Here is a 26,688-nt window from a genome sequence, read left to right as displayed (position 1 = left end):
AATTCAATCTGAAACTCGATTTGCTTGTTCAAGCTCTGTTTTTTAGAAATACAAAAAATTAGCCGTTTCAACACTAATGTATGGTACTTTGAGAACATAAAAATGATTTAATGCAAAAGCTTGATATAGTTGGTACAAGTAAGTCCTAAACATTTTCAAACACAGTAAAAATTACATTCTATCTTTTTATTTTTTTTAATTTTTTAAATTTTATTTTATCTTGCTGTTTTTATAAATTACAATTCCCTTTCACAAAAAATAAAATATAATTACAAATGTATAAATAATAAACTGACAGGGGCTCAAAGAAGATATGGATGTCAAGATACCAACCTAATCTTTTCATAGAACCCCTACAGATCATAACAATAATAGTAATATATGGTTAATAAATCAAGTAGAAATTTTAGGAGAAAAAAAAAATTGTAAAAAAGAAGATATAATATTTAAGAATAAAAATAGAGAAAGTACAAACACCCCTAATTAGTCAAAAAAGAAGATATAATATTAAAAAATTGAAAAAATTTTACTTAATATATATATATATATACATATATATATATATATATATATATATATATATATATATATATATTATATATATATATATATATATATATATATATATATATACGTTTTGATACAAATAGTTAAGAAGAAGATATAATATTAATAGATACTAATAGTCACAAAAGGTCATAAAAAGAAGATATTTAAATACAAATTTCTAATTAAATATATGATATCATATTCAGCATATAATATATAAAGATTACATTTAATATTTAAAAATACAAACAGTTATATAATCAGATATAATGCTTAAAAAACAATTTTTTTGTAAACAAAAATAAAAATTAATCCGTAAGATTTAAAACATAAGTTTTTGTTTGACACTGAAATGAATTTAAAGATTTTGCCATATTTAAATTGCCTTTCAGAAAAGAGTTCCATAGCTTGGGACCTCTATAAGTTATACTATATTCTGTGTATTTGTTTACTTTTTTAGGTTTTTTTTATGTGTTACTTTGATTTATTCTTAAGAAATACTTCTCATTTAGATTTTTATTAAATTTACTTATAATGATTTCAGGAGTTAGATTATTGGTATATTTATACATAAAGATTATGTGTTGGTAAATATTTATCTGAAATATGTTCATCATTTTCATATCCATCATTAAAGGTTTAGTGTGGTCCCCACTTATTTTGTTGTATATAATTCTACAAGCATGTTTTTGTAAGGAAAGAATTTTTTTAAGTTTTGTTGGTTGACAACTTGCCCACGTAACATTTGCATAAGTAATGTAACAATGGATTAAGCTGAAGTATATGAACTTTAGACTATGTGAATTTATGTATGGGCGAGTTCGATACATAATACTAATGGAAGGTTTTCTTCTTGTGTTTTTTTATGAAACAAGGTATATTATATTTTTTCAACGTTAAGAGAAAGTTTATTTGACCTAAACCAATCATTTACTTTTTCAAACTCAATGTTCATGTCAGCATAAAGTTGATTAATATTGCAGTTAGATAAAAATAGATTTGTATAATACATTTTTTTTGTTTTTTTAAAAAGATGTTCATAAAAACTCTTATAATTTTTGTATATTTTCTCATTCTCTTTACTTTTATTTTTTAAGAATTTGTTGTATAGTTTTTGTTTTTGTTTCTCTTATTTTTTTATTCAGGATATATTAACAATCATACAGCAAAGCAAGCTAAACTTATTTATTTCCCAGTGACCAATAAAATAATACTTAATATTGTTAAGTCGCAGCAAAAATATTGAAATTACTCCACATTCCACATTGCTCCACACACTTTTTAGATGGTGCAAAGGAGTTGTGCAATAGTTATGAAAAAAATCTAAAGCATGTAATACAAAGCATTAAAAAAAAAAATTACAAAGAATCTTTCCATAATGATCTTATTTTTTTGTTTGTTTATCTTTATACAAATACAGTTTTTATATACCTTTTTTTTTAATCATAATTTATCTCCTTTAAGGCCTAGAAAACCACTACAGACGAGGAGCCTACTTAATTGTGGTTATAACCCTCTCTTAACTCTATAACTCCGAAACACGAACCTTGGCCAATAAGACCGCTGCGCAGAGCAGCAAGTTAAGCGCGGTTCTACCAAGGACGTGGTGAGGATCGAACTTGGAACCTTTCGCTTATGAAGCAAGCGCTCTACCACTACACCACTACCGCATTAAATATAATATTTATTTATAATATTAAAATAATAAAAAAATTTAATATTTAACATTAAATTAATTATATTCTAATATATATATATATATACATATATATATATACATACATATATATATATATATATATATATATATATATATATATATATATATATATATATATATATATATATATAAATTAGTAAAAAACACTTATCTGACTTTTTTCTTCAACTTTAAGTTTCACCATTGCTGGATCATCAGGAAGAGCTCTTCCTGATGATCTCCTGAAGAACTCTTCCTGATGATCCAGCAATAGTGAAACTTAAAGTTGAAGAAAAAAGTTAGATAAGTGTTTTTTACTAATTTATTGCTCTATTCTTTAAGAACATTGAGCACTCTATTTTGTAAAATACACTAACATAATTTACATATATATATATATATATATATATATTATATATATATATATATATATATATATATATATATATATATATATATATATATATATATATATATAACATACATATACAATAAAATAAGTTTAACGAGTTAAAGACAGTTTTGTCTGATTTACAATTATCGTATAATATGAACGTAAATATATAAACTAAAAGATAATACATATTATTGTTTTATATAGAAAAATTACATTTCTTTTTTTCTAAATGTAATTTACCTTATAAAATAAAGGATGATATTTAGTGGTCATGTATAGTAGATGTTTTATAGAAGTTTTTTAACAAATATATAATGGTAAAAGTAATAAAGAATAATTTACAATTAACTATCACAAATTAATTTTTAAAAAAGTGTCTGGATGTACCAAACTTGTCCATATATAGCTTCACAAGTCTGAAACTAATATTAGCTAATCTTGGCATTACATTGTTTCATCAACTATTTTAATACTTGAGCTTAACCAACAAAACTTAAAAAAATATTTTCTCAACAAAAACACACGTTTAGACTTGTATAAGAAAAAATAAAAATAAATATGTAAAACCATTTATTAGAGACATGGAAATGATGAATATATATTCAAAATAAATGTTTACAAACATTTTTTTAATGTATAAATGCAATAAAAGATTGGTTTCGAAAAATTTTAATTACAAATTATAAAAATGCGAAATATGTATTCTCGTTGGTTCTCGCATCGAACCAACGGAAAATCTGCATAAAAAAAGTGGATTTATAAAAACAGGTAGGAGCTCAAAGAAGATACTTTGCCTATGGTCACTCAGTGTAGTTAAGGCGGTTTACAAATTATTCGAATTCTTTTATTTGGAATTAGCATGATTTTATGAGCGTCTTATGTCCAAACAAAAGCTTTAGATGTTGTAATTTTTTTTGCCTCAAGTTTAATATTTAAAGAAACTTTTCTTTTTTATATATAATTTTCAAAATCTTTTTACTACTCCTGATAGTAAATCTAAAGAACACCATTTTGAAGTATTTAGATCACTTTCGCTCATCGGCTTAACATGAGTTTAGTTAAAATTTTTTGTAAAAGTGCCTTAACCCACTATCGATCTTAGTTCTAATCGGTTCTGACGTATGTTAACTATATATAGTTGTCCAAATACAATATTTCTATCTATTTCACAAAAAATATTAGATCATAAAGATCATATTATTCAAATATGATATTCATTTCACATAAAAAACTTATTTATTTAAAATCTTATTCAAATTTGGACAAGCGATTGTGATTTTAAGAAGATTTAAAAAAAAAAATAAGAATCTTCGGTCTGGATTTTTTCACTACAAACAATTATATTTTATGATACCGCAAAATTTATCATTGTAATTCTTTTCATAATTCGCAGACCTGATCATTTAACGAAAATATGTTGTAATCAACAAAATATCATACAGACGCAATAATATTTTAAAATTGCCTTAACTACACCGAACACATGTTTTTAAAAATTTTTTATGTAAACATAATTTTATTATCTTATTATAGAAGCAGCAAAATATACGTTTAAAAAAAGAATAAGTTGTCGTTTGACTCTTGATCTTTGTCCAATAGCTCGTTTAATATTTTTATATTGGCGTCAATAATATCAATAACCGTTTTTCTTGCTTGAAACATGAGTTGAAATTTAAGCTTATGCCCAGATCACCATAAGCAACGGAGATAAACTTTACAAAATAAAAATCTTGATTTTACTTTACTTCGAAAAAAAAAAATCCTTGAACAAACAAATTTAAACATGACACTAATGATTATCTTATCATTTGATCTTTTTGTATAATTTTTTATGTTGATCAACATAAAAAAAAATATACAAAAGATTAAATAAATATTACTGAGATGAAAAGTTAAAATCATTCATTTATTGTTAATTACAATTACATGTAGTTATTAAATGTAATTATACGAGTCAGATAAAAGTGGTTGGTTTTAAATTAATTTTTACTAAAAGAACTATATATATTATATATATATATATATATATATATATATATATATATATATATATATATATATATATATATATATATATATATATATATATTTATAATATAGTATATAATGTAAAGGTAAAACAAACAAACTTTGCATGTGGGTTTTAGGTTTGAAATCAGGATAGCAAATGCCAGTTGTTATTAAAAGTAATGTAGTGTGAAATAATTTTTAGTTAACAAATGGTAGAGGTAGGAGTAAAGCTGCTCAAATAAATGTCGCGTGTTTTCCGATGTTTTATATTTACATTCTCTAAAGAAAAACATTTTTTTCATTTTTTTTTTTTTTTTAGTTTTGCAAAATGTTTGATTAGTATAAGTGAAATATAAACAAATTTGTTTTGACAGGACTTTTTCTATTTCTGTTATTAGTTAAAAAGTTTGTGTAATGTGCATATATTATTTTTGAGATTGATCAAGAATTTTTAGTAAAAAGCAAAAATAATTGTTTTTTTGGTCAGAAGAAAGAAATAATAATGAAAAGGTTACTTTAATTTTTTTTTCTTTTTTGGATAAAATAAACAGCACTTTGCTTTCAAGTGTTAGTCATTAGAATCGAATTTCTTGATTTTTTTTTCCAAGCGTACTTCTAATGCGTATGTTTTTGTGTGGAGCGCGCTAGGTAAAAAGGAATTTTGCAAAACATAAATTTAATTTATAATTAGAATTTAATATCACAAGCGGCTTCTAAGGTTTTGCGGGTCAGATAGTTAAACCTGCGAATATCTCGACCTACTAAGTTGTTCTGCAAACAGAACATCTACTAAAAAGCGGAACTAATTTTCAGATAACTTACTGAGGCCAAAAATGTTTTCAACCAATAATAGTCTTTTTATTATTTTCCGACCGATTTGTTTTTCGACCTATTTTATAGATTTTCTATTTCAACCGATTTGAGATTCATGAATTTTCAACCGATTATCTGGTCTGTGTTTTAAACGTTGTTTTTTTTAAACTGCGATTTTTTTTTTTTTTTAACTAACAATCAATAAGTTTTCCAAGCATTCATCGAACCTTATACCTCCCGATTCTAAAGACAGCGCTTCAACCACTGTGCCAAGGCTGATCAAATTTGTATTCGTATTCTCGTATTTAAATCAACAACAAAATATACAAAATACAAACCGGAAAGTCATACTTGTTTTTTCATAAAACCGTTTTTTAGCAACATTATATGACAATCCATATATATATATATATATATATATATATATATATATATATATATATATATATATATATATATATATATATATATATATGGATCCGTTACTGATATATGTCAGATATATCAGTAACGAATCCAGGGAGGCGGGGATAAATTTTTCTATTTCTGTTATTAGTTAAAAAGTTTGTGTAATGTTGAGATTGATCAAGAATTTTTAGTAAAAAGCAAAAATAATTGTTTTTTTGGTCAGAAGAAAGAAATAATAATGAAAAGGTTACTTTAATTTTTTTAAAGTGTTGTTAATTTTATTCAATATATATATATATATATATATATATATATATATATATATATATATATATATATATATATATATATATATATATATATTATATATATATACAGTATCGGACAAAACAAGTGCAACCAAATAATGCTAATTTAGTTTCTTTACATAAAAGTGCTGCATTTTTTCAATTTAGAGAAATAACTATGTAACTGTTTAGAGACAAAGTTCTTCAAGTTTTATTCATCACAAAGTTCATTATTTGTACACGAAAATTAATAAATTAATCAAAAGTATTAAAAAAAGTTGATTTCCTTCTGAACAAAACAAGTGCAACTCGACAAAATGTTAACCAAGCTGTATTTCGCTATCAATATTTCGTGGCGAATCCTTTGTTGTCGATCACAGCCTTGCATCTTCGAGGCATAGATTCGATCAGGTGATCAATGAAACTTTGTGGAATCGCTGCCCAGGCCTTTTGGATTTGTTCAAACAGTTGATCCTTATTACGAACACCTTCACGATTAATTCTGCGGTTGACGATCTCCCACAGGTTCTCGATAGGGTTGAGATCCGGAGATTGAGGCGGCCAATCCATCACCGATAGGTGGTTGTCTTGAAACCACTGCTTGACTACTTTTGCAGTGTGTTTCGGTACGTTGTCTTGCTGAAAAACCCATTTTATTGGCATATTCCATTCAGCATGAGGTAACAAAACATCTTTCAGGATATTTTTATACAAAAACGGTTCATTATTCCATCAATTCGATGTATTAGATCTAGACCGTTAGCAGAAAAACACCCCCAGACCATTACATTGCCTCCACCATGTTTCACGGTCTTATGGCAGTAACGTAAATTGAGGCGTTTTCCGGCCGGTCGACGTACATGGCAAATGTCATCGCTCCCAATGATGTTGGACTTCGATTCATCACTGAACAGGACAGTTCGCAATTTCTGCACATTCCAGTCAATATGAGATGTAGCAAACAGAAGTCTTTTCTTCTGGTTTTTTAGTGAAATCAGCGGTTTCTTTGCAGGGCGTCAAGAAAACAATCCGGCTTAAACAGCACGTTGTCTGATTGTTTGGTCCGATACAGGCAGCTCTAATTGCTTTTGTATCTCGACTGATGATATCCAGGGATCCTTCTTGACGGATCTGACGATCATAGAATCCTCTCTAGAAGTAGTGGAACGCGGTCTTCCACCTTTATTATCTGCTGCCAACTTCCCCGTAGAACGATATTTGGACCATAGTCTTGATACGGTCCATTTTTTCACGCGGTATTTATCACAAATACTTTTTTGTGACATTCCTCTTACGTAATCGCCAATAATTTTTTTTTCTTAGTTCCAATCCAAGACTGTCGGGAGCCTTTTTTGCACTTGAAGTCATAAAAATAATAAAAATAAATAATCACACTTTTCAAGACTTACCGTGTTACATTTACCTTGTGATGATACAATAATGCTCTGTGGAACAAAACGTCTTGGTTGGATGTGGACTGTATTGATGTAATGAAACACTTGTTGTATTTCACTTCTTGTATTGATGTTCTTCGATAAAACACTTTAATAAAACTCACTTTGATAAACTGTCTTGATTATACTGACTGATTGACCATATACTGACTGAATTACATGTCGATTTACATGTCACTTATATAGTAAAATGAACCTGTGTGAACCTGTTCTGGAAGATTCTAGATGCTTCTTTTCGATGCTTCTGGAAGCTTCTGGATGCGTCTGGATGCTTCTGAATGTTTCTGGATACTTCTGGATGCTACTGGATGCTTCCAGATGCTTCTTCTGGAAACTTCTGGAAGCTTCTGCATGCTTCTGGAAACTTCTGGAAACTTCTGGATACTTCCTTTAATTATTAAAAAACTTCCGTGACGTTGACACGGACCAGACTTAAGAAAATGAAACAAACCAAAAAAGTTGCACTTGTTTTGTCCGCTGCAAAATGGCACTTGTCAACGAAATTCTGCCTGTGTGCTGTCACCTGTCAGCTAATTGCTCAAGTCATGGCATGCTATGACTCCGGACTCCTGAACTGTTTGCTGTGGTAGTATAGTTCGTTTTGTTTTTAAGACATGTAAAATTAAGAACACTTTTTAGCATTGTTCGATGTTGGTTGCAAATGTTTTGTCCAATTCTGTATATATATATATATATATATATATATATATATATATATATATATATATATATATATATATATATATATATATATATATATATATATATATATATATATATATATATATGTATATATATATATATATATATACACATATATGCAATATATATTTCCAACAATGAAGGTTGTATTTCATTAAAACAAACAAATGCTTAAGAACCTTTCAACTTTAACATTTAAAGATATTTCAATATGAGGTTGAGTGACATTAAACTAAGATTGTTTGACATGTGTAAAAATAAAGCAACAGTTATGTCTGAAGAAAAACAAAATTTTATTTTATTTTACTAACTAATGTTATATTTACTTCACACAGAAAATGGATTCTACCAATAGAGTATATTTTAATGTGCAAAAATAAATAGTGAATGGATTATTGCTGCATTGAATAAGTTTTAGATTTTTTTGCAATAGCTGTAAAAGCCTTTTCCTTTTTAAAGAACAAAACAAAATTATAAAAATGCATTAAATTAAAATTCAACTAAAAGTTGACTTAATTGAAATAGTTCTTTTTATTATAGCAATGCTTTTGTTTGTGGAAATAGCAAAACAATGAACCAGACCAATGAAAAAAAACAATGAATTGGCGTGTTCTTTTGTTTCTTGTTTAAATAAAAATATTTTCTTATGTATGAAGTTTTTTTCTTATGTATGATGTTTTCTAACATCTCTGTGTAGTAAACACACAATAAATATTTTGAAATCTTTTATCTCACAAGACACCACTTATTGTATGTTTTGTTTTAAAATGCTAAAGCTTCTGCTTTTAGCAGTGGCTGCAGAAGATGTTTCAATAAAATGCAGACTATGTGACTCATTTAATGCTTTTGAAATAGGTGACATGCCTTAGTTGGGTTTATTTTCGTTGAAACAAAATACCCAGTATGCACACTTTGTCTGAGCTTTTCTTTCTGGAAATGATGGATTTATTTCTAAATAAAAATGTTTGATTATGAATAGTCTAAGCTCTTACAAGTCTGGTTTAGCTAAAGATCCGTTAGCTAGACTAGTTTTTAGGGATAGACGCAACTGAGTGTACATATGTTGAAAAAAAAAAAAAAATTATATTCTAAATACCGTGAAAGAAAAAATATGAAAAGATAAGTAATTAAATCAATAAACGCATGTTAAAATAACCTAATTAATGAATAAATAAATATATATATTTAAAATATATAAACAAGTTTATATATTTAAAATATATAAACTTGTTTTTAAGTCTAAAAAAATTTTCGCAGTTTTAAAAAAATGCCAGCTAAATTATTATTAATATTATTATAAGCTAATTTATTATTAATACTTATTTTTACTTATTTATTAACACTTATATATTTATTATAGGATTAAGTCTAACTATAATACAAGTTATTTTAAACATTTTTTAATTCGATTCAATACAATTAACAACAATTTACTTAATAAGTACATAGACGACTTCTCGTCTATAGGCGAGAAGAAGGTATACCTTCTTCTTCTTCTTTCTCATATCCTCACTCTCTTATAAACACGCACAATTATTTAATTTTGTTCAGATTTGTAATCAAAATAAATAAGCAAAATTTTCAAAGATTTATATTATGTAATTAAACCAAGCTAAATAATCGCTATGGTTAAAGTACATAAACAAAAGATTGTTACAAAATCTTAAAACTTTTAGTTATTGGGAAAACAAATTTTTGCACATCTAATGAATAACTATACACCTCTAATAGATAACTATGCACCCCTATTGGATAACCACTTTTCCACAATTATAGCAAGTTTCCATAATTAGTTAAAATATTGAAACTTACTCCTAAGTTTCAATTTTAAGATACAGAGCGTGTGTTTTATGCACATTCTATTTCCTAAACTACCTATTTCTACACAAAGACTTAAAGGTCTCACAGAGCACCGTAAAAGAGCATTTAATTAGGAAGTTCACGCCGCCTTTAAACTAGTATTGCTTGCATGGCCAGACTAAAGATTTACTTTTTCTTTTTTGACTCTGACGCCATTGCTCCCACTATTGCGCTACAGCTAAATATTTTGATAATAAATTTTCAGCTTCCCGATGAATTAGTAAATAATCAAAAGATAGAACTTCAAAAAATTGCAAAGTATATCTAAAATTTTTGTTCCGTCCGGTTTTTAAAAAAATATCTGTATTTTTTGCTAAGCCATCTAAGATACAAAAGTTTATTGACAAATGCAAAATACAGAAAATACTTAGAACAATATGTTTTGGATTCTAAAATAGTTTTAAATGATATCGATACTACGATGGTTTTAATAAAGTTGCATTCATAGTATTTGGATTAGACGCTGGTTCCACAAGCACTTTTTTTGATCAAGGTTTTTTTGTTGCTGTCTAGATGTTGCTAAAAAGCTTTTCTCAAAATCATTTTTAACACAAGTATTAAAGAAAACGTTTGGTTCATGTTTAGTTTATTAAAAATCCACATTTTTTTAAAGTTTATTTAAAACCCAATAGAATCATAAAACTTTGTTTAAAAGGTTTTAAAAGAGACCTAACTTTCGTGATTATTCTTTTAAGACAACAATAAAAACTTTGATGTAAAATATACTAGTAATTTTAAATTCAAAATATAATTTTAAATTTATAATTACTAAAAACATTGTTTTTTAGTTGTATCTTATTAAAGCAAAGAGTTAAAATGCAGCTGGAGTGAAAACGGAGTAAAAATACGTCATTTTTCAAGGAACTGTTTTAGTAGTATTAATTACTACTAAAACAGTTCAAAAAGTATTTAGTAGCATAATTTTCAATTAAATATCGCGTAGTTTTCATTATTAAAAGCTAGAATCACATTCCACTTTAAAAAAAAGCTATCCAATTATAGCATTTTAAAACGTCACAAATATTCAATGCATTTAGAAATTAGTTTTATTGTTATTTTTCTATGTTTTGTTTTTTAAAGCAACTAATAATAAATTTTTAGATTGAATTGAATTAATAAATTTCAAGATAAGAGTTGATAATATTTTTGCTGGATTTGCAAAATGGTGTTTAAATTTATTTTATTTAAATATAGCTTTTTGCAAAAAGCTGTTTAAATTTATTTTATTTAAATATAGCCCTTTATTTAAATATAGCTTTTTGCTATATTTATATATTGAAACAATACTACTTTGTTTTACGCAAAAAAAAAAACAACGACAAAAAATTTAACTCGTTATTTTTTCAATTTTATTAACTCAAACCTATAAACGATAAAAACACAAATTTTTTGAATTTAAATTACAGAAAGATAATTAGTTTTCAAATCTTGCAAAAATAATACAGCGCAAAATAAAATCCAGGAGAGATATGATAAATCCCCTACCGAAGAAACGTTCATGAAGAATGTACCAAATCTATAACTAAACGAGAAGCAAAAGATAAGGTTCAAACAAATAGTAGAAGTTGTCTTAAACTTAGATACCTAGTATTAAGGTATTCAAAAAACAATTAGGATAGATTAGGGTATTATAAGCACCTTAAGCGAAAATTGAAATATTTTGAAAAATAATTATGCTGGATCTAAAAATTTTGCAAATAAAAATTTTTAGGGATCATTACTCTGATCTTACAACTTATATATATGAGTACCCGAAAAGTTATTTCTTAAAAACGCAGAATTTTTAAAAAAGTAGCAAAAGTTCTCATATTAACTAGATTATTTGGTAATATGAGCACTTTAAATTAAGACTTTTTATTGAAAGATCAAGTTTTAAGTCACTTTTTATTAAAACATTTCTACTTTGTTTTACCCTTCTCCCTCCCCTCTCAAAAAAATTTTTTTTCATTTTTATTAACCTTTAAACGATAAGAAAACATTTTTATTAAATTTAGATAACTGAAAAATATTTAGTATTTTTAAATTATAAATTTTTTTTTATGTTTTGCTTTTATTCATGACGCAATTAAAACCACTGCAATGTTAGGACTTTAAACTAGATAATTTCAATGAAAAACAGGGTAATTTGAAGCAAATTACACAAAAATGGTATCTTTAAAATAAGTCAAAAATAAATGTTTCCATGCATTGTTTTTCAAACAAAAATGGAACGGATTTTTAGCTAACATAGTTTTCTTTATGAAAAATTAAATTTCATTTTTTAACATTTAGCGTAACGAGGGGCAAAATGAGACACTTAAGCACTAATTTATCTAATATTTTTATTATATAAATTAGTGCTTAAGTGTCTCATTTTAAAGTTTTCAAAAGTTATTTTAAAGAAAAAATAACTTTTGAAAAAATAAATTGATATTTTTCAAATCTTTTACCATCTTACTTGAAGCTTACAAAATATGAGTTGCAAAACTGCAGTTTTGCAACTCATATTCGGGGCAAAATAAGACAGATTTTTTTATAGTAATTTAAATAAATAAAGATAAACAAAACAGATCTTTAAGAGGATTAGCAAGAAATATATTTTATAATATATTACAGCTATACTCAAACTGTCATTAGTCACATAAATCACATATTGCTTGACCAGTATTTTGAAACGAACAACAGTCCGAATGAGACCAGGTTGTGCATTTTGAATATTGACTCCACTTGTCTCCTTTTGCAGCCTTACTCCATAAACCATTACAAACATAACATTCCCAGTCTTCAACACTTAAACTTTTAACTTTTTCTTTACACTTTCCTAATGCACTTTTATTTTCTATTTTGCGTTCTTTTAACTTTTTTGATTTTTTAGAGGATTCAAATAGTGATTTTCTGTAATGTGATGTTGTTATTATCTGTGATTCTTCTCCCTTTTTTGGTGGTAAAACGATCTTTGGAATTGGTACAATATTAGAAAAGCATAGTGTTATATTAAAATCAATATTTTCTGAAGATGCTGCCCATAACATGCTCTGCTCAGAAAAATTGCCACAATCAGTTTTTCTTATATAGTTTCTTACCATATTTCACTTTCTATATATATATATATATATATATATATATATATATATATATATATATATATATATATATATATATATATATATATATATATATATATATATATATATATATATATATATATATATATATATATATAGAACGACTACAAGAATTAATAAAACCATACATGCATATATTGAACTTATGTATTTAAAGTACATATGAAATTCATTGTATTTTGTTTATAGTTTACTGCAATAACCTATATGCTTAAATCTACTCACTATATAGTATATATACTACTTGCTTTATTACATTACAATTACATATACAATACAATAAGATTATAAAATACAAACATAGTAAATATAAACATCAGGCAATATTTTGCTTCAATTTAATTAAATATTTATTATGTTTAAATATAAGTTAACAAAATATAAAACATAATTCTATATTGGATAACAACTAAACATTTCAATTAATAAAATAAAAAGTAAGTAAATACTGTATAATAAATTTAAATCTACAGCACGTAAATAGTAATATTTGCTATGTTTATTGTTTTAATGTAAAACATTAAATAAACATAATATTAGATATCGGCAAAACAAATACAAACAGAATGTCTCCTTTTGCCCCGCATCATGTTGGCATCGAATTGCCTAATTTACTGACTATTTTATTGAAGAAATAAAATACCAAAGAATGGAAATGATAGAAAAAGGCCTAAAGATTCTAATAAAAAAAAAATTTAAACATAAAAAGCTTTTCCACTCAGTGAGATCAAAAAAGGCTAGGAAAAAATATAATAACAACACTTAAAAATTCGTAATTTTCGCGAAGCCGAGGGATGATATGATTCCCCTTCTACTCAACTTTTTTATTTCAAAGTGACTCAATATGTTTTTCTTGACACAAAATAGTTTTTAAACACAACTGCATATTTCAAAATCTTGCAAATAATAATTTGTAGGGCTGGCATCATGATAAACGCGAACTGTCTCATATTGCCCCGCTGTCTCATTTTGCCCCGCGTTACCCTAAATTTCACGCCACAGATTCTTTCAAGCATAATGATAATATTTTAACAACGCAAAAAATTAAAAATAGCGATTTAATTAAATGAGAGCCGTTGTTTATTGCATATAAATTAACACTAATTTTCTCTTTACAAAGCAAAAGCTCCATTTTGTCTTGTAATCACTTTAAAAAGTGTTGCTTAAAAAAGTGTTATTTTAAATATGTAAAATATAGTGTAACCAACTATTCTATGTAAGGTAAATATATATTGACAATCATCAGTATACTATAAAAAATGCAAAAAAAAATAAAAAATTCGGAAAAAAAAAAAATAATAATAATAAAGTATGGTCCCTAAAACTTTAGAAACTTTCAGAAAGGTCTTCCTACGACTTCCTACGACTTCCTACGACTTCTTACGACTTCCTATGGCTTCCTACGACTAAAATGTATGTTACTGGCATTACTACATTAATTAAAATATATTACCTAAGCTTACAAAATTATCATTAATATATTTATTAAAAGCATCATTTAAGTAATGATTTAACTTAGCTACAAATATTTGGTTAGAATAGATATTTAATTAGAATAGAGATACTTACCTGTGGGCACAAGACATGTTTCAGACGCATAAAATGAAAGTTTCAACTAACCTAACCCAACCTAACAAAACAGCCGTACCTAAACTAAGAACATTAATCTTACTTAGCCTAGAAAGTTAACCTAAAATTAATTAAATTTATATTTAAGAATTTAAGAAAAGTTTACTAATAGATATCAAGCTTTGTTTACAACCATTGGTTCCATAATTCATTCATCACATTTAGCCTTTAATAAGTGTTTTTAATCAGCCAAAAAAATTATTTTATAAATGAATTTGAATTAACTATAAAAATAAGGAATATTATCATATTTCAATTCATTCGTTGCGTATATGTTATTGCGTTTGTGCTAATGCTTCAAATAAGTTTCAGTAGAACATATTTGTTCCCAATACCATAAAGTATCATAATAAACTCTTGTGCTGTATTTTAACTCAATTCAGTTATGCTTGGTTGCTTTAGCTACAATTAGTTACACCAGCAACCCTTCAAAATATAGCAATATATAACAAGACTTGCATAACATTTTGCTTAGAATTCATTTTTTTTTAATTTACGAGGGCAATGAAGGGAATTTGTGGGCTTTTTCAAGGTACGGGCTCTCTAATATGAATTTCACTGTCCAACGGTAATATTCAGAAGAAAGTTAGAAAACGTAATAATTTTAATTAATAATTTACATAATTTTACGTAAATTTTAATTAGGCATTCGTGGCGCAGTGGTTAGAGTTCTGGCTCAGAACCAATAGGTTCAAAGTTCGATGCCGACTTTGGCCAGACATTAGTAAGGATCCTAGTGGGTACAGTACGTTTTTAAAACGTTTTTTGGACGTTTTTATTAGGTTTAAACCAAATAAAAACGTATAAAGATTGTTTAAAATAACGTACCGTGCCCACTGGGATGAAGGCGTGAACCTCCTGGTTAAATGCTTTTCCACAGTGCTCTGTGAGGTGCTCTTTTTTGAGGACCAAAATAAATAAATTTAAAAAAATTAACAACTAACGTAAAAAATTAAATTTACAATGAATGTAATAGTTTTTATTATTAAAATTAATTTTTAAAAAATTTCAATGTTATACTTGATAAAATAAAACTTTGAATTTTAGTTGTTTGTGGATAATTAACTTGCTTGCCCAATAAGTTTGTGTATACGTGTAAGGTCTTGACTACTACTGATCTTTTAAACTCACAATTGAATGAATATTTTGACTTTTTTAGCCTGGATCAATATTATTTTTGAATTCAAAGTTTATTCAAACATGCTAATAAGGGCAACAAAAATGTCTTGTTTTTCTCTAAATCTATTGATTTACATACTCAACTAAAATATAAAAAAAACTAGTTAATAGATTTGTGCCTTGTTCTATTTTATATAAAATTTAAAGGAATAATTACACTCACCATTTTTGGAAGTTAAAGCGTTTAGCTTACTGATCAATGTTCAATTTTTTTATAATCTTTTCTTTAACTTGATATGAACTGGTATTGTGGTTTATCCTTCTCCGGCTAACTACCATATAGAGGCCACATTACCAAGGCCCGCAAAGGCTAGTTCCTCTCCTAAAGGAGCGTCAAACCCGCTCTACGGACTGAGAGTAAGGATAGTTTGGGAAGAACGGAGACATATTAGAGTGAAAGACAGAAGAAGTCGAATTGGAAAGATAGCATAGAGTAAACGGACAAGATTGCGTGCGATGTTAAAAGGTGCAATACGTACTGTTAATTAGGTCATCTAATTAATGTACGCCGACAAAGACTTAAATGGTGTTCACTTGATACGAACTGGTTTTGTGGTTTATTCTCCGCCAGCTAATTGCCTTGTGGAGGCCACATTACCTAGGCCTGCAAAGACAAGCTAAGCTTCTCAAGGAGAGTCATTACCTGCTCTACGGACCAAGTTTGGGAAGAACGAAGGTATAATAAAGTGAAAGACGGATGTAGTCGTGTTAGAAAGATAGCATAGCGAAAATTTGGTATTGTGGTTTATCCTCCTCCGGCTAAATGCCACATAGAGGCCACATTACCAAGGACCGCAAAGACAGGTTCGGCTCCAAAAAAAGCGAAGATATATCTGAGTGAGAGATAGAAGTAGTTGAACGAAGATATGTCTGAGTGAAAGATAAAAGTAGTTGATTTAGAAAGATTGCATAGAGATAGCGGACAGGATTGCAAGCGATGTTGGAAGGTATAATAAGTGAAATACATGCTGTTAATTAGGTTCACCTAATTACAGCATGCGGATAAACACTGGGATAAAGAGTTTCAATATGTATTTTTTTCCGACCAATTTAAGCGAAAGTTTATTTTCCATTAACATATCCGATAAGTTATTAAACTAACGCTGTATTTAAAAATATGCTACTAAATTGCTTGCGGGTTTGCTTTTGAAAGTAATCTTTTCATTGATAAATCTTTTTTATTTTAAAACCGACTAATATTAATATAGGTATGTTTCTATATAAACCTTGCGCAGACCAATGTTTTGTTACTAACATATTTGTACAAACTGTAAGGACCAAAGAAAAGTTTAGTTGTAAAACTAAAATTTAGTAGTTCAACACAATCTTATTTAATGACTTAAATTAAATAAAATTTTATTTTTTTGACAATGGATTGTTATCAAAACAGCTTTATTTAAAAAGTTAACAAAACATAAATAGTTGTAAGGTGTTTTTAATTGTTTGATTTTATTAATTTTTGTTTATTGCTTATTTTATTGATTTAAGTGTTTTATACAACAAGTTCACCCTCAGTAGGTCAAATTGCATTTATTGCATTTTTTAACATAAGCAAAAAACTCTATGTTAATAAACTATTTTTTTTTTTTTTTTTTAGAGTTTGACATCAACTGGTATAAAATCTGAATTGTTTTCTTGAACAAATATTTGACTTCAATATACAATCGTCATTAGAACAAAGAATCTAGATATGAATACTACATATATAAATACTCCATATATACTTGCAACAACTAGTTTGCCAAATGTGTCTATTCCAAGTTATATGTGGTGCGAAATAAAAACAACTTGGGTTAACGTTCTTTATACCGTGGGTTTTGTCTTCATTCTAATTGGAAGTGTTGTTGGAAATATGATTGTTTTAGTTGTTTTCTGTCTATCAAAACAACTTCGGTCCCGTTTTACTTTTCACTTTATTGTTAGCTTAGGTGAGCAGTTTAAACTATAATTTAATTTTCCGTTATTTTTTGTATTTTATGTTGATTTTACAGAACAATGGCCTGTTTTTTGAAGACTGAAAAGTACCTTTAGGGACGGTTTATATTAATCTGTATACATACAAATTAAGTATATATATATATATATATATATATATATATATATATATATATATATATATATAATATATATATATATATATATATATATATATATATATATATATATATATATATATAATATATAGATAGAGATCATTTGTTGTGAACGGGCCTTAATTTTTTTTTAATTTTATTGCTATGACATCTGTCAAACATATTTAGTAAACATCAAGTCATTGTATAAACAACATCATATTTTTTAATCGTGTTAAAAATGTCGAATTTTGTACCAGAAAATGATGATTTGCAGAAAGCACTAATTTTTTGTTTTCAATTGAAGAAAAGTGCTGCAGAGTAGCATCGAATGCTTGTCGAAGCTTATGGTAATCATACTCTATTGGAAGCAACATGCAAAAGATGGTTTCAACGGTTCAGAGATAATGATATTGATGTGTGAAATGAAGAACGTGGAAGACCACCAAAAAAGTTTGAAGACACAGAATTGCAAGCAATACTGGATGAAGATGACACTTTAAGTCAAAAACAAATGGCAGAAATGTTAAATGTTTCACAACCAGCAATTTCTGACCGTTTAAAAGCTATGGGAAAGATCCAAAAGTGCGGGAAATGGGTGCCACATGAATTGAATGACAGGCAGATGGAAAAGCAAAAAACCACATGTGAAATGTTGCTGTTACGACACGAAAGGAAGTCAGTATTGCATCGAATTGTGACTGGTGATGAAAAATGGATTTATTTTAAGAATCCCAAACGCAAAAGATCATGGGTAAATCCAGGAGAAGCATCAACATCAACTGCAAAGCCTGATCGGTTCGGAAAAAAGACTATGCTCTGTGTTTGGTGGGACCAGAAGGGAGTGGTGTATCATGAACTTCTAAAACCTGGCGAAACTGTTGATACGCAACACTACCGACAACAAATGATCAATTTGAACCATGCATTGATAGAAAAACGACCAGAATGGGCCAGAAGACACGGAAAGGTAATTTTGTTGCATGATAATGCTTTAAGTCATACAGCAAAAGCGGTCAAGGAAACGATAACATCACTTGGCTGGGAAGATTTACCTCACCCGCCGTATTCACCAGACTTGGCTCCTTCCGACTACCATTTGTTTTCACTGATAGGACACGCATTGAATGAGCAACACTTCAATTCCTACAAAGAAGTCAAAAAATGGGTCTCTGAATGGTTTGCCTCAAAAAATGATCAGTTTTATTGGCGTGGTATCCACAAATTGCCAGGAAGGTGGTCAAAATGTGTAGAAAGCAATGGCAAATACTTTGAATAAAATATTTTTTACTTTTCCATTAATATATAGTGTTTTATTTTGAAAAAAAAAACGCTCATTTTATACTTATAGACCTGGTATATATATATATATATATATATATATATATATATATATATATATATATATATATATATATATATATATATATATATATATATATATATATATATATATATATATATGTAAATTATGTTAGTGTATTTTACAAATAGAGTGCTCAATGTTCTTAAAGAACAGAGCAATAACAAATTAGTAAAAAACACTTATCTAACTTTTATCTTCGACTTGAAGTTTCACCATTGCTGGATCATCAGGAAGAGTTCTCTTCCTGATGATCCAGCAATGGTGAAACTTCAAGTCGAAGATAAAAGTTAGATAAGTGTTTTTTACTAATTTATATATATATATATATATATATATATATATATATATATATATATATATATATATATATATATATATATATATATATATATATATATATATATATATATATATATATATATATATATATATATATATATATATATATATATATATATATATAACATAGGAAAAAATCTACGAGGGTTGTAAAAACAAAAACTGTGAAAACTTTGTGAATAAATTTGCTCTTACTATGATAAAAACAAAATTGAGAAATTATTAAAAGTACTTTATATTTACACAGACTTTTTAACTATAGTTGAACTCTTGTAATTCGAACTGATTTAAAAAATCTTTTAAGCTGAACAAACTTTTTGGTCCATTCAGGGTTTAATATTTAGGATTGAACTCCAATCATTCAAAAACTCTTTTAATTTGAACATACTTTGAGACTCCTTGAAATTTCGAACTACTTGAGTTTAACTGAATACTTCGCATATTAATATTTAAAAGTACTACAAAAATATCTTATTTCATAAGATGTATAAATACACTATGATGTTAGGTAATTAAATCATTAACTATACCAATAAAAAAAAAGTGGGATTGGTAAATATTTAGCAAACATTCAGTAGCGGAATTTTAGTGGACCTATATAGAGATTTTAGACGGTTTTTTAGTTTTGGTCATCCATTGCAGTTTTGGTCATCCATTACATAGTGGACCATAGTATAATCAATATATTAAATGTTAAAAGTTATTGACTGGCCAATTATATATCCACATATAGTGGATGCCACCAGTAGCGGATTACCATTCAGGCAAATGAGGCCATGGTCTCAGGTCCCACAATTTAAGGGGCCCCAAAATTTAATTTTTTAAAAGAAAAAATTTCTGTATACATATTATTTTCTTTATATAATTTCTCTGCAACCTTCAAAAACAAAAGCCATATTGTATAATTATACGAATTTATTACCATACAAGGTTATCACTTCTCAAAAAAACCAAGCTCAAGAATAATCTGGCGTTAGCATTTTCTCTTGTGATTCAAGTCATTCAAAGGAAGTGTGTAAGTATTTTATTTAGGTAATTACAAAAGTTTTTTGAAGCAAAACATTACCATTATTCATATGTTGTTTGCTTCTAAATGAGCAGTCTCATTTAGAAGCAAACAACAATATAGATACTTTGTTACATAGTAGTGCTATGGTTGCTGTCAAGCAAATTAATAATCAAACCGACGAAGAACATCAGGACACATATCAAACCAATATAGGAATGTGGAAAAGTGTTTCTAAAGATGTGCAAGGGTACTTCATCAGGAAAGGAAGTGCTATAAGTCAAAGCACAACCGTTAATTTTGAAAAGTCAAAACGGGTTTATGATAATCCATATCGGTTTCGTTATTGTTCCTCTGCAATATTCACACGGATACATCCTCTGACTAACAAAAAATCCAACCGTACCTGGCTTTGTTATTCCCCAACAAATGGAAAGATATACTGTTTTATTTGTAAGCTTCTCTCAAACAGATTTATATCATGGGTTCAATGATTGGAAGAATGCCAAACGCGCCATTGAAATGCATGAGAAGAGTATGTGCCATTTAGCAGCAACTTTGACTTACATAGAGCAATCGCGATTGGCTGGAAGAGTTGATATCATTCATGAAGAAGGAGTTAAGAGCCAAACGAATTTTCGGAGATCAGTTTTGGAGCGCGTGGTAGATGTTTTTAATATTTTGGCTGCAAGGGGTTTGCCGTTTCGAGTTCATGTAGAAAAGTTTGGTTTACATGAAAATGGTAATTATATGGGTATTTTAGAGGTAGTGGCAAAGTGTGATCCGTTTTTAGCAATGCATATAGAAAAAAAAAAGGAAACGCAGGGCGGGGGAAAGTGTCATACTTGTAATCGACTGTTTGTGAAGAACTTATTGCTTTAATGGGTCAAGCAGTGCTAACTTTTATAGTTAATGAAATGAAGGAAACAAAATATAACAGAGTTTCAATTTACTCAACACGTGATATATCACACGTTAACCAGTTGTCTGTTACAGTTCGGTATGCAAATAAAACTGTGCCTATGGAAAGGTTCCTAACATTTATTAATTTACAAACCCATACTGGTCAAGAATTAGCAAAAGTACTGCTGTCTTATTTAGATGATAATGGTATATATATTGATAACGTGGTCAGACCTATGACAATGCCTTAAATATGTCTGGTCGATATAATGGAGTTCAAGCAAATATTCAAACAGTGAATCCACTCGCTGTATTTATACCGTGTTTTGCACATTCATTAAATTTAGTAGGAAGCAGTGCTGTTGATTGTTGTCCAAATTTTGATTTTGTTCAAAATATATACACGTTTTTCAGTGCATCAACACATCGCTGGCATATTCTTCTCGTCAATTTGAGTAAACACGTACCGGTACCAAAGCGACTTTTTGATACACATTGGTCCAGTCATGCTAATGCAACACGAGCACTTTCAAAGAGCTACAAGGACTTTTGCTTAGCTCTTAGTGCAATTTCAAAAGATAATGAAGAGAAAGCTGTTACTTGGCAGAAAGCTGTTAGTTTATTAAATCGGTTTAATATGCTAGAAACTGGAATTTTAACTGCGCTATGGGATAAAACTCTTTAGAGAATGAACAAAACTAGAAAGCTTCTGCAGAGTTCAAAAGTGGATCTAAATACAGCTGCATTTCTATTGCATTCCTTTAAAGATTTTATAGAATCACTCCGCACAGAATTCAGCCTATTTGAGGAGCAAGGCATAATGTTAAGTAAAATAAAGATTTATAAAGAAGATAGTAGCAGAAAGAAGAAAAGGAAAGTTCAGTTTGACGAAGGATTAGTCAAGGATAAATGCTCGGGGGACTCGGGTCAGACTAAGTTCAGAAGAAACGTATTTCTCCCCATTCTCGACAAACTTATCAATGCCCTAATTCAACATGCAGATGCGTATTCTGTTGTGTGTGGCAAATTTGATTTTTTGACTAATTTAACTAGTTTATCCCCTAACACAATAAAGGAACATTGTGAAAATGTCAGGATGGCTTACAGTAAAGACATTAAAATAAGTTAAAGAATTGAAATGATTCATTTTTCCGCCAATCTAAAAATTAAATTCGCCAAATTTGCAGAACAGTATAAGGACGAAGATTACAGTAAAAAGTTATTAATTTACAAGTTGTTGGACTGAAGGAAGCATGGACTGAAGGAAGCATTTCCCAATGTCGAAATTGCATTTCGTATTTATTTGTGTTTAAGTGTACAGGAGAAAGAAGTTTATCTAAACTGAGTAGAATTAAGAATAAGCTGAGATCAACAATGACACATAATAGATTAAATAATCTGTCACTGATGTCAATTGAGCGTGAAATTTAAAATGAAATAAATTTCGATGAAGTAGTAGAAATATTTGCTATAAAGAAAGAGAGAAAAATGATGTCAAATGAAACCTAAGAAGTAACTTAATTTTGGAATTCTGTATAATATTGTAGTCTAAAATAAACGATAAAATAACGAAAAGTATAGCAACGTCCAGGTACTAAACTAATTTATTTTATAAGGGCCCCGTAGAATTATTAGCCTCAGGCCCCTTGTGTGCTTAATCCACCACTGGATGCCACTAACGGTCCACTCAGTAACCAATTAGCAAAACTCCAAGGAAACGTTTAAAATGTCTACATAGGTCCATCACAAATCCACAATACAAATGTTTGCTAAGTAGTGTAGTGTAATTTTTTTTACCCACTCTTTAAGAATTAGGTATCATAACTTAAATTTACACAAATTATATGGAATTTCATTTAACGCTACATTAAACTTGGCGGTTTTTCGCCATGAATTTCCAGAATTCGAATGGAACTTTTTTTATTTAACTCATCTTCTGATAAATTTTAAGATAAATTACCGCGTGCCTATAATTTTTTTTTGCAATAATTTTATTTTATCACTAATTTTTTAATTTTAGTAACAATATTATTTTTTCAATTTTATTTTGCTTTTTTGGGTATTTATAGGTCATTTTGTAGACGAAAAGCTGTTGAGGTCAGTTGGTCAAATATTTGCCCCGGTAGTAGATGTTTTTACAGGACAGTCAAACACATTCCTTCATAAAAAAAATTTTAATCAAAATATAAAGCCATTTTAGTTAATATAATAACAGCATTACTGATGAAATAAAGTTACAACTTTAAGATAATATTTAATTATAATACAAGGTTGTAATATTGCAATATTACGTTACGACACAAGGTTGTAATATTGCAATATTACGTTACGACACAAGGTTAAAGTGGAGGTTAGGCTACAAATATTTTTGATATCTAGTTTTTTTATTTTTTATTTTTATTTTTTTTTCAGCGATATCAGACATGCTTCTCGCATTAACCTGTATTCCTTACATTATTGGTGAAAAGCTATACGATTTTCAATTTTGTTTTAACAAATCATTTTGTTTTATATATTTGATTAGCGATTCATTGTTTAATGTTTCTAGCATACTTGCGCTTCTTCTCATCGGAATAGACAGGTACCTTTTTGAAGTTTTTTTTTTTTTATCTAAAACGTTTTCATGTTGTTTGATGTGTTTTAAATTTTATTTATTTTATATTTAGTTTTTAAAATTTGTAACAAAGTTTGTAATAACTGTTAGGTAGAGAAATTCATTTTAAAGAGCGGTTTATCTGTTTAGAAATTTAACCGTGTTTTTAAAAACTGCACACACCTCATTTTAACAAAATCTCTTTGGCAGTAACAAAATTTTAGATTTTGTTTCTGTCAATTCAGAGAGGACAAGGCGTGTTATATACGTTTATAAAACGTATTAATACATTTTTAAACGTTTGTATAAACGTCTTAAACACGTCTTGTGTCCACTGGGAATATTTTACAAAACTTTATTATAATTTCTTGTTTATTTTATAAGATTAGAAAAAGTTTTTTAGCTTTATTTTTTAGTATTTAGTCAAAGTAGTTTTTTATAACTTTGATAAAAAAGTTCACAATTCAAAATTTTAAGAAATTTAAAATTTTCAAACAATTTTATTCTAGATTTATTGCCATTGTAATGCCTTTCCAATATGCAAGTTTGTTAAACCGAACAGTAGTATTAGTAACGCTTTTATTTGTTTGGATTTTTTCCTTTGTATGGGCGATAGCTGGCGTTTTCGATTGGGATAGAAATTCAGTTACAAGCGTAAACGTAAATTTTTACTGCTCAAACAAAAACTATAAATTCTACGTTGCATCTTTTTTTGCATTATATATGGTTCCGTTGATTATAATGACAATAATTTATTTTATAATTCTAAAAGTTGCAATTTTGCATATCAAAGCTATTGAGGCCACTCAAGTTGATAATTTACCGAACTATTTTAGTACATTAAATCGCAACAATGGTTTGAGCACAACCGGTAAAGAAAAAAGTTCTCAGAAGAGACAACTTAGTAAAGAACTTAAAGCTACTAAGTCAGTTGCGGTAGTCTACTTTGCTTTTGTGATATGTTGGTTTCCGAGTTTGGTTATTAACTTGATTATTTTTATAAATCCAAATTATTTTCCGGAACTAAAGAAAACAAATGAAAACTTATTTGATTTTATATTTTATACATTTGTTAAAGTATTGCCCATGCTGAATACAGTTATCAATCCAATTATATACAACTTTTTTAACAAACCATTCAAAACATCGTTTGTTAGACTTTATAAACGAACAAAAGAACAAGAACAATTCAACAAAAGCCGACAGTCTCGAACCCAAAGTTTAGAAGGTGGTATTTCTTTAGATTCAGTAACTATAAACAGCTTTATCAATAATAATATTTCTTATACTTAAGCGAAACAAAACAATAAATTACTCAAACTGATGAACTAACCTTTTTTTAAAAGACTGTTTAACTTGTATTGTTTTTAAGATTGTTGGTATAACAGTGATTGTTTTAATCTCATTTTTTTAATTTGGTATTAAAAGTTTGTAAATGAAGGAAAAATACTATAAAAAAAGCTTGTGTTTAATAGAGCAGTTGTTAAAAATAAGGAAATTTTTTACACAATTTATACTTATTTTATACTTTAAGTTTTTACATTTAACTATTATAAGATTACAGATTTATTAGATTTTATTGATAAAAAAACGCTAATTAAAATAAAAGTTAACTTAGAGGGTAGCTTCAAAAATGCTCAACTAAACTTTCTTTAAAATTACATTTTTTTTGTTAGGGGCTGTCCATTAATTATGTCAATAATTTATTGGCAATTTTTACCTCCCTCCCCCTCTTAACTTATCAAACTTCCAGAGACCCCCTATAAAATTACGTCAATATTTGATTAAACTCCCTCCCCCTTCCTACCCCAACTAAAATTATAATGGAGAAAAACATCATTTTTTTACTTTTTTTTTAGTAATTGAATTTTTTTAAATCAGTAACGTTGTAGACGTCAATTTTCATAAAATTGTAAAATTACGTCAAAATTTGATCTTCTCCCTCCCATTTGTCAATGATTGTCAAAAATTTTCCCCTCCTTCTATTTTGTTGACGGACCGTTAGGACAAAAATTATGGTATTTCAGTTTAGGTTGCGGTGTTGAGCCACATAATACTCAGGAGTTACACAACTCTAACTCCAATATATCTATAAACAACCTCGGACTAAAATCTTTTTTTATAAAGTTGATAATTAAGAGAAGTTTTTTCAAAAAAGATTGATAATTAACGGAACAAAAAGCTTTTAATTATTGATTATAACTAATTTAAAAAAAAATGAAGCCATTACTTACTAAAGATATGAAACCATTACCTACAAAAGATGTATATGCGTTATTTTTAAATTATGTTTAAAATAAATTATTTATAAAAATTAT

The 26,688-nt window shown here is 27.7% G+C and overlaps 1 protein-coding gene across 3 annotated transcripts; it reads left to right on the top strand.

Moving 5' to 3' along the window:
- On the top strand, positions 1 to 25,842 carry LOC101236216 (histamine H2 receptor). Of its 3 annotated transcripts, none has more exons than XM_065799111.1 (4): positions 1 to 138; positions 17,689 to 18,019; positions 24,190 to 24,358; positions 24,880 to 25,842. In XM_065799111.1, the coding sequence occupies exons 2-4, from the start codon at positions 17,782 to 17,784 to the stop codon at positions 25,661 to 25,663; spliced, it is 1,191 nt and encodes a 396-aa protein (XP_065655183.1). In that variant the 5' UTR covers positions 1 to 138; positions 17,689 to 17,781; the 3' UTR covers positions 25,664 to 25,842. The 3 variants fall into 3 exon arrangements, with proteins under 3 accessions (XP_065655183.1, XP_065655182.1, XP_065655181.1); XM_065799110.1 differs by lacking the exon at positions 1 to 138 and adding an exon at positions 4,948 to 5,165; XM_065799109.1 differs by lacking the exon at positions 1 to 138 and adding an exon at positions 6,016 to 6,122.
- The last annotated feature ends 846 nt before the right edge of the window (positions 25,843 to 26,688 follow it).

The sequence above is a fragment of the Hydra vulgaris genome, chromosome 06 (assembly GCF_038396675.1).
Source record: "Hydra vulgaris chromosome 06, alternate assembly HydraT2T_AEP".
Classification (NCBI taxonomy): domain Eukaryota; kingdom Metazoa; phylum Cnidaria; class Hydrozoa; order Anthoathecata; family Hydridae; genus Hydra; species Hydra vulgaris.
Note: the sequence above shows the minus strand (reverse complement) of the source record. Positions and strands in the feature narration are given on the sequence as shown.

What these genes read in the sequence shown, in the direction of transcription:
- LOC101236216 (XM_065799111.1), top strand. Translation starts at nt 17,782, where the DNA reads ATGAATACTACATATATAAATACTCCATATATACTTGCAACAACTAGT. An exon ending in TCACTTTATTGTTAGCTTAG is followed by an intron (nt 18,020 to 24,189) that starts GTGAGCAGTTTA and finishes TTTTTTTTTCAG; the next exon opens with CGATATCAGACATGCTTCTC. An exon ending in CTTCTCATCGGAATAGACAG is followed by an intron (nt 24,359 to 24,879) that starts GTACCTTTTTGA and finishes ATTTTATTCTAG; the next exon opens with ATTTATTGCCATTGTAATGC.